This window comes from Protopterus annectens, chromosome 12.part0, assembly GCF_019279795.1.
Source record: "Protopterus annectens isolate FY-2018-M chromosome 12.part0, PAN1.0, whole genome shotgun sequence".
Taxonomy (NCBI): Eukaryota; Metazoa; Chordata; order Ceratodontiformes; family Protopteridae; genus Protopterus; species Protopterus annectens.
Genome location: NC_056746.1, coordinates 1,095,153,589 through 1,095,163,577, shown reverse-complemented (window position 1 = coordinate 1,095,163,577; position 9,989 = coordinate 1,095,153,589). Strand labels below are relative to the sequence as shown.

General features: G+C 41.8%; 1 protein-coding gene across 2 annotated transcripts in view; it reads left to right on the top strand.

Moving 5' to 3' along the window:
• The window catches only part of SRSF6 (serine and arginine rich splicing factor 6), an 826,370-nt gene that overhangs the window by 41,265 nt on the left and 775,116 nt on the right, over window positions 1-9,989 (top strand). Inside the window, exon 1 of one of the 2 annotated variants that reach the window (XM_044090110.1) lies at window positions 9,679-9,728. The exons of the other annotated variant lie outside the window; for it this stretch is intronic. Coding sequence (XP_043946045.1) covers window positions 9,694-9,728 — 35 coding nt within the window. The 5' untranslated portion in view covers window positions 9,679-9,693. Of the gene's footprint in view, window positions 1-9,678; window positions 9,729-9,989 lie in introns of those variants that run through there. 2 annotated transcript variants of the gene reach the window in all.

Sequence of the window (9,989 nt, the reverse complement as noted above, 5' to 3'; positions counted from 1 at the left end):
TACTTGTTGTATACTTGCCACTAAAAAGGTCGGGTTGTGCATTTCCCCCAAACTTGCCTCGGATGTCAGCATGTCCTGTACCAGCAGAGTGAAAAATATGCCAAATGCAGAACCGCCCTACAGCTCCAAACCCTGAGTAGTGCACTGATGTGGGGTCATAGGTGGTGGCAAGTTCAGACAGTAGTGGCGTTATTCGACATTTCGGCTGTCAGAATACGAGGTTCACACAGCTTGACTCACCCTTCCAAGTCTTGAGCGTGTGGTTGGATGTTTCATAGTTGGCAGTCATAGTGAAGGTATGGTATCGAGCTAGAGCTTTGTGTCACTGGCTGGTTGCTGTATACTGGGTAGGATCCAACCCAAATAACTAAAGGCTGTTTAGGCAGTAAAGTATTTGAACATTTACTGTTATTGCAGCTTACAAAACCTTTGACTTGGCTTTCAGAATTATAAGGGATACGTGTGGAGGATTGTGGTTAGTATATGGGAATTTGCTATTTTACTTCTGAAAGTTATTTTTATTTTTACCTTATCCTAGATGTGCAAACACGTTTTGTGTATGTGCAGATACTGTGTCTAGGCCAGTGCAACTGCTAAAAATCTTACTTTGCTTCACCTGAGGAGCTATTGTTTGATTCATCTGCAACATGGGTTCTCAAATATGATGAAAAAGAAACATTAATTGGGCTTAACATTTTTCATGTTCATAGGTGTGTACTAGGCTAATGGCCCTTTAGCCTTTACAAGCCTAGCCCATAGGATTACATTGGCATCGTGCCACCTGACCTTGGTTCCTAGTGCCCCTCTCGAGTAGAGCCATTGGAGTGATCCCTGTGGTGAATTTTCTATGTCCCATCCACTCATCAAGATTTCTCTTGAAGAGGGCCAGTGAGGTGCTCTATTTGACATGAAGGGTAGTCTGTTCATAGCATGGACTGTCTCCGGGTTATGAACCTGTCCTTCAGCATGTTCTGTTGATTGTGGTAATGAGGTTGAGGTCTCTGGAGCATGTGGTGTGGAGGGATTGGGATTTCTTTAGATGTAGTATTTCTAACAGAGCTGGGTCATACATGGCTTTGTAATTCAAGCAGAGATCACCTCTTAAGACTGAGAATAGTCTGTCCATGTAGGACAAGTGTTTAAGGCCTAGGATCCTCTTTGTGGGGTACTTCTGCGGTCTCTCCAGTTGTTGCAGGTGTCTAGTGAGGTACATGCCAAATGAGGCATTGAACTAGAGTGGCCTAATGAGGGAAGAGTAGAGGGGGACTAGGACTTTTCTTCCTGGATGCAAAACCATTAGTAATGAGATGTGGCATATAGGACTTTCCGACCACAGTGGCAACGTGGTGGTTAAGAGGTTGAGGTCAACCTGTGTTCCCATATCTCTTACAACGCCTTCTGTGTTCAGTGGACTACAATTGGTGTGATAATTCAAGGGAACAGAGTTTTTCCTGAGGGGATGACTACACATTTTTTGGCATTGAGCTTAAGGCCATGATTCTGACACCAGTCTGTCATTGAGGCCTTTCTGTAGGATGTCAACATCACTTGGAGTTAATATCTCCCAACTTGCAATCATCTGTGAAATTTGTCAGCCAGAGTCCCTTCGTGTTGGCATGGACGTCAGAGAAGTGGTTACCAAAAAGGAGAGGTCCCAGGACCAAACCCTGTCAGACTCCACTTGTGATTGGTTGGCATTCTGACTTGGGTTTAGCTCCTCTCACACTGTGGGTTCTATGTGTGAACCAGTTTGCAACCCACCTATTTGATATAGGGGTTGATGCCTAGCTTAGTGAGTTTTTCTATTATTTCTGAGTGGGGAATGGTATCGGAAGGCCTTGGCCAGTTTGAGGTAGGCTGTACCTTGCCTTCATCCACAGCTCTTGTGACTGACTCAAAGAAGTCAACCAAGTTAAGCAGGCATGGTCTACCCTTCAAGAAACCAAACTGTGTAGGATCCAGAGTTTGGAGATTGCCTATATCTTTATTAGGTCCGTGGTGATGTGTTCCATAGTTTTGCATATCAGACTCATCAGGCTAATTGGGCGATAATTCCCAGGGTCTGTGGTCGCATCTCCTTTGTGGAGAGGGATGACTGTAGCAGTGCTCCATTCAGTGGGGACAAAGCCTGAGGTGAGGCCGTGATTGAGCAGGGCACACAGGTGAGGTGCCAGTTCACTCTCAGCCAGGGATATTGTCAGGTCCCATAGAAGATGAATTATTGGCTTTGGAGACAGTGCTGTTTTAACCTGAGCAGCAGTAATACTGGGTTCCTGACCATCTACTGGTATTGAATGGTCCTTTGGGGGGTGGGGGCTAAGTTAGCACTGAGTCTGTCGGCCAGTGTATTGGCAATATATGTTTGTTCAGTATAGGAGGTACCATTGTGCAGTAGCTCAGAGCAAATCTGGGTATTGCCGTGGAGATTCTTTACATAACTATAGAAGGCCTTGTGGTTGTCTTTACTTGTTTTCATAGCTAGCTTTAGAGGATTTGATGAAGGATCTCACCCTTTTGTTGAAGTTAAGCGAGTTTTTCCAGTCTTGGGACTTCACCATATTCTGCATCAGTTTCCGCCTCCTGTTGTAGAGTTTGTTTATGGCAGGGGACGACCAGATTGGCTTCCTTTAAAATTTTTTTTTTTTTTTTTTTTTTTTTTTTTTTTTTTTTTGAGGAGAGCATCTTGGTTCTATTGGGTTTGGCACGATCCATGCATTTGTGCCAATGTTCTTACAGTGCATTGGTGTATGATTCAGCGGTCATGCAACTATTTTCCATTTTCATGGGTGTCCTGAAGTTAGCCACCTCTGTTTTTAGGAGCCCAAAGTTAGCTTTGGTGAAGTTTTTCATGGTGGTTATCTTTGTGGGGGTTGGGAGTGGTGTGGATTTCCAACGTGATTAGTGTTTGTATAGAGCAACTGTCACCAATGTTAGTAATGACCAGGTCAATGATGTTGCCATCTCTAGTGGGGGTAAGAACGAGCTGGTCCAGAACGTTGGAATTAATGAATTCCAGACAGCATTGAGCAAGTGTATTGGTACATAATTAGTTTTCCCAGTTTAATGGAGCGTTATATGAAGTTGCCCAGTATGAAAGTGTTGGGTTGAACCCTAATATTTTCCAGGGTGCTTAGGAATGTGGAGTGAATCTTGGGACATGGTTGGGGACCTGTAGCAGGCTACGACCCGAATCGCTGTCTTACCCAATGTTAACTGCACCTGAAGCATCTCAGATGCATTATGTTGTCTTCAGTCTGGAGGTGTGTGCATCCTTTATGAATATGGAAACACCACTGCCTTTGGAGCTTCGGTGCAAGTTCTGGGGTCGAAAGGCGTGGAATGAGTTGTAACCTGGTAGTGCAGGGGTGCTTTCTGCTGCCTTGAACCAGGTCTCTGTTGCAACACAAATGTCTATGTTCTCCATTTTAAGGAGCGCTTCAAGCGAGTGCATTTTGAGATTTAGACTTCTGGTGTTGAGCAGCATGACTGCCAGATTACATTTGTTTGTAGCTGTTATGGTGGTAATATGGTCTTTGGAACACCACCTAAAAAAAGGCACTATAGGGGTGGCAAGAGCCTTGGCCAGTATCTGGAAGCCCAGAGGTGACAGATGCAGGCCATCTCTGGCAAAGCATTGTCTGTCAATCATGTCATCCCAGGCGGACAGATACTGGATCCCCTTACTGACCCCAGAAACTTATCCATTTGTTGAAATCGGTTTTCTTGTACTCTGTGTTATCCTTCTGGGTGTTGGTAGGATGCTGCTCAGGGCTAGGTTTATACCGCCTGTGCTACATAATTCAAGAGCTCCTCCATGTAGTCCAGGGAGGTACGTCTCAGGTCATTCACTTGTACATGTACAATGCCAGTGTCATTTGTACGTATTGAGGGACCCGAGTGCATGCATTATGTGGTGGATCCTGGCAGGCAGCTGATTGTTGCTTTATCCTTTATTCAACCTAGTGAGTGGGACATCAGTGTGCATCACAATCGAGTCACACATGACTAGTGTGTTTGGACATGCTGTTTTGCCTTCGGGGCTTTGGTTGAGTGGCATACAGTCGTGTCTCGTGATTAGTGTGTTGTGGTCAGGGGTGTTTCTGCCTTGGTCTTTCCTCTTTGGGTTGGTTTTTGAGAGCCTTCGCGAAGGTGGGTGTGTGGTTTGTTTTTATTTGAAGGCAGTGCTAGTGTGTATTCTGGAGTGTTTACCTTTTCCTCTTGACTAGCTATTCCCGTCTTGGCTGGAGAGTTTGTGGCTTCCAGTTTGGATATGAGTGCATCTCAAGTCTGAGTGTTGGGAGGTAAGAGTAGAGGGCTGTCCGTGTACATGATGCAGTTTCTACGTTGCCTCCGGATGCCCAAGTTCACCAGGTTAATAGCAGAAAGCACAGGGAACTGACGTTTAAACATGCTTGGGGGGTGGACATTGAATAAATACTGGAGCAGTTTCCTTGAACGTTTAGTGCTGATAGCACTTTTGTGTGCTACAATAATTGCTACAAGAAGTCTGGTAAAGTGCTAAAACTAATAAGCTAGTAAAAGTGCAGGAGAGGAGATAACTAGCAGATCTAAGGGAAAAATTGAAGAGAAGACGTTGGCCCCACTCAGAAGCTTACAATCCAATCTGTATATGCACTAGACTAGTTACAGGAAAGAAGCTTAGATTTTTTTTTCCCAGAAAGCAGATAAAACTGCACTGAAAACTCAAGTGCATTGCAAGGTAGCCCACTTGAGTGTAGCAGTATTAAAGCAGATAGTTTAAATGCAGTTTTTTCAAAATATATTCTTAACTCAATCATTTTATTCAACTCTGAACAGTTAGGAGTTCAAACCAGTGTCCGTTAAGTCAGACGGCACATCAGTATATTTATAGTACCAATGAAAGGGCCTGTTAGAGATGACCTGTGTGTAAGTGACAAAATTCAAAATGTTGACCTTGCAGAATCTGCTGCCTTTTTTATTCTTCCCATGGGTTACATAGTAATACTGCTTAAAATATGCTTATTGCCACATTCACATAGCCACCGGCTTTTTTTTCTGTACATTCCAGGACGTTCATGAAATGCCTAGCATCAGTTATAGCTTTTTTCAGACTGACTTTTTGCACATTTCATTATTTGGATTGGCTGACTTATTTTTGCAGGGTATTTATCGGGGTGCTGTGTGCCATTAACATGGGTCATTTCTTATCTGAGCTTCCAGATGTTGCAAAATCCTTGGCTTCATCTCACAGGATTTCTCAGCTGGCTTCCCTTTCATCAAAAAAACGTTTTTGACTCGCAGCAAATTGGATTTTTATCTGGAGACTGAGAACTTCTCCAGTCAATCTCGTAGAGTTCATAGGTTCTGCTGTGCTCATTATTCCCCTAGCCAGATTGCATACAATAAAGATGCAGTAGTTTATATGTAAAATAAAAAAAATTATAAATTCATGAACCCAGCATTTACATCCTCTGCAGCTTCAAACTCAGAAGTTTCTGGCTTTCTAAAAAGCTAACACTGCATTGGTTGAGACAACAAATTCAGCTGAACCTAGGTCTTCCCTTTCTCTCCTTTAATCCCAAACCTATTTTTTTATCACAGGCCTTGCACCTTTTACCCCATGGAAACTGCTCCCTAAGCAAAGTCTGAAGTGCCTGTAAAGTTGGTATAAAGATGTTGGCTGTGATCCATTCCTTGATATCACGCCATCACCTATGGTCACCAGGACCTCAAGTAATTAGAGTTGTCTAGTAGTATGTAAAAAAGCAGGGAGGTATAGGTACAAGGCAAGGTTGTACTCCCATTCAAGCTGACTAATTGTGTGGGAGATGGCATTCCTTAACCCCTACTCCCAAAGCATCTTGCATTCTGTCAGAACAAAGTATAGTGGCAAGTATGCTAACCTGGCCAGGAGGACATCACCTTCTCGAATGGAAATTGAATAGAGGGTGGGGATCTTTCAGGAGCTATTTGCTGCGTACACCTCACATCTGTCACCTTCTTGCACATTCTACAGTGGGGCTCCTTGCAAGCAAGCCTAAAAAAACATGCATTTTTATTCCCCTTGGATGGTAATGTTCCTCGTATTTTTCCACTAATATCCAGGGTAATTCTGAAGGATATCACACACAGCATTGTGGTGACTCTTGGCCCTGGCGACATTCATTCTCCTTGTGGAATTGACCAGTGACAGTTAACACAAGCTTCTTTACGGATTTAATGTATTTGCATAAGACCAGGACTTCAATTCTGGTTAGTATCAATCAACTGCAACTGACTGCATTGCTTCATTTCGAATGCTTTTTTAGGCATTTATTTCAGGATGTGAAGCTTATTAGAAAACCATATATTTAAGTGGAGGCTTTCCTTCTCTCGCTAGTGCCTAACCAATACAGAGGCCCATCAAGGATTTTGTACCACTGGTGGTCAAATATTTGTACAGGTCCCTTTCGTCTGGCTTCTGGTATACCTCTAAAAGTTCATCTTGCTGCTGTTTCAGCATGTCTGTCCATGGATCTTTGTCTCTGTGTTTAAAACAGTTTATGAAAGGGCTTTTACACTTATTTCTCTCATACCTGCAATAACATTATGAGCTGTAAGCTCTTATGATGTGTGAACTTTCCTGCTGTTATAAGGCGGTAATGTCACATTAAGAACATACCCGTGTTTTAATCAAACCATCAGTCTCCCAGTTTTACTCCAAACCTAAATGTCAGTATGGGGATTCTGCATGCTTTGGTAGCATCTTGACTGAACAAAGTCCTTTGGAAAAGCTGATCAGTTCTTGTGGGTTAAAATGGGCTATCCTGTGTCCAAATTTCCAGTTATTCTCACCATGGCACATCCATTCCAGACATTGTCAGGGCACATTCTTTTAGAACTTTGTGTGTTGGCATACTGGAAAGTGGTGGATTGTAAAATTATTCTAAAGACCACTACATGGTTCCTAGTACGTAACTTTTATAAAGCATTTAAAACACTGGTACTGAATAAATCTTCACTGTTGGATTTCCATCCTTGGGGCTAGACAGCATTCAGATGAAGGTGGGGAGAGCAGAGCTTGTGAAGCTGGTAATTTGGTTTTTTCTTCGGCGTGGACATGAACCCATGTAGCCCAGAGATTATTGCAGTGGTGGGAATGATGAACCTATGACTATCAAAGCAGTTTATAAGAAGGTGTGGCTGGTCATCTGAAATGCTTAAACGCACCTATCCATTCCTGGATATATATCCTTCCTTCCAGGTTGGATAGGCTTTGTAATAGACCCATACGGCCTAAAGGGTTCTGCAGCAGTGGGAATAACAAACTTAGTACAGTTGTACGTTCCACTTAGTATAATTGTTTAAATTACTTAATGTTGCAGTAGCGACATCCTCCTCCATTTTGCCTTTGCCCGTGTTTATATATATGTGTGTGTGTGTGTGTGTGTATATGTATGTATGTATATATATATATGTGTATATATATATATATATATATATATATATATATATATATATACATATATGTGTGTGCGCGCACATGTATATATGTAGACGTATATATTTATATACGTATGTACAAATACTGATATGTATAGTGTGTAGAGGTGTCTTTGTGTGTATATAGATATATATATAGATATATAGATATATATATATATGTGTATATATATATATATATATATATATATATATATATATATATATATATATATATATATATATATATATATAAAATGTGCGTGCGTAAATATATATAATTTATTAGTATATACATATGTGCACAAGCATGGCTGTGTATCTATTTAGAAATGTTCTTGTTTTTGGGTCTCTGGGTGAGTACACTGAACTCTTGGGCAGGACTCCTGGAAGGTGGTTACACCGAAGCACTACAGTGGAAATAAAGTTTTGTACGTGCTTCTTTGTTTGGTCCATTGGGTGATTGTCGTTTTCATTTTGGGCAGGAAAACTGGCTTTCCCCCCTTTCGTCGGGCTGCCCATTTAGCAATTTGGGGGTGGGTGGGCTGCAGAACCTTTGGAAGCTGTCTGGATATATCTTGGAAGAGAGACTAATAACCTAAAGGTCCACTGAAGCAGGGGAGAATTCAAATATCTGCTGGTATGGGTAAGTGCAACGTGTACAACTGTATAGTACTTCTTGGGTACTGTTAGCTTTTCTTAAATTTGATGCGAGCTGTAGTGCTTACCTTCCATGCCTGCTTTTGTTGGATCTCCAGGCAAGTTTTTGTATTTGTACAGGCTGTACAAACTGTGGATTAGGGATGGTGAAGCTCTTTGTTGGAACGTCTAGGTCTGGTGTGGTCAGGAAGATTCTGTGCGCTTTTCCCTGGACTGTCTGAGCTATTGTCTGGGAGAGCATTGCCTTGCAATAGCCCCCCCCCCCAAAAGAAAAAGCTAGTTCCCCTTTTTTAAAATAAGTATGGCATTTATTGCATTATGCAACTCTGAACTGTTGCAACCAATGCTGTGCGCTACAGCCATGTGTTTTTGGTACCAGCCCCCCCATTCGTTAATCTGCTTCATGAATGTCGTCTTTCAAGACTGTGTCAAAGTCCAACATAATTCAGCAGTTGCAGACAAAAGAAAACCGCTCTCACTTACATAGATTATCTGCTCTGTACCTTATGCTTTCAGTCATGATTCTAGATAGCCCTGCATTTTGGATTGTAGCGTATTTTCTTGGCTAGATTTGAAGAATTTTCATGATTTGCGTTCTTTCTCTTCTGTTACTTTTTATCGTGTTATGCTGCACCTCTCATGTAATTCCCTGTGAAGTGTTTAACTTTTGATGTCCTGTTGGGCATTCCATAGAAACGGTCAGTGCATGAAAGAAATTCTCTTGACTTTTTTTCCTGGTGATAGCATTGTTGCCCCAACTTATTGGTTTAACTTGTGATGGAATTGAGTCATTGCAAAGGTAGTTCAGCGACAAATCTACATCACAGTGATGTTGAGGCTGTGTGACTTTCTCTGTAGTGAAATGTACTTGGGGAAAATACAAATAGTATGTTCTGAGATAGAATTGTTTTGATTACTAAATGAATGGGGCGTGTGTGTCAGAGAGGCACTTTCATTTTTGTGGTCATACTCATCACTGTTGGTTCACAGCTGTACATTGTTAATATTTTGAGTGGCAGTGTGTATGGGTAAAAGTTTTTGGAGATTAGGGGAGGAAGTTCGTGGATGGGTATGTATATATTCGAAAATTAATATGAAACTGGGAATGAGCACTCTAATCCTGATAAATGTGTTTGACATTACACGGAGTTGCTTTTGGGGAAGGAGCAAAACTTGAATTGTTTCAGTTGTTTTTGTAATGCAAATGTTTGCAGTGGTCCGAGCCTGTAGAGCAGGTATAAGGTTTTGTTTTCATGGGAACAAGTACTTTTTTTCCTCAACCTAATTTGGAGCATGATATGGAGGAGTGATGGTGCTCATGGATATTTTGTGACATACACGTAGGAGTCGTGTATGAAGTATCCAGCAGTATTGTGCTAGAGTTGCATATGTCTGAGAGAACACAGTTGGGGCCATCATACAGTGTTCTGGACAGATGCACAGTGCACATGATACTGAATCTTGGCCTGGATGCCTGAAATAGATACATGTGTTTGATCAGAAGCAAAGATACCATTCGTAGCATTTAAATTAAAAACAAATTGCAGCAAGCAGGACATTCCAGCAGTGAAGTGCACAGCAGAACCTTTCATGTGGCACAAACTTAGTGGCAGCGTCTTGAAAAGGTATGCCTTGCATAAACCACCCAGAGCCATATTGATTTCACTTACAAAATTGATTGGGAATCTGTTTACATTAGTTTTTATCCTGTCAAGTTGAAGTCAAGGAAAGAAGTCTCTGGGCAAAAAAAATGCTATCCTCGATATTTTCATCTCTATTTGTAACACTGTTGCACAACATGATATACAGGGGACGAGTTTCACAGAAGAAATAAGATCTGGTGAGGTCTGTTTTCATTCTTCCTCAAACTTGTGGGATCGGATCCT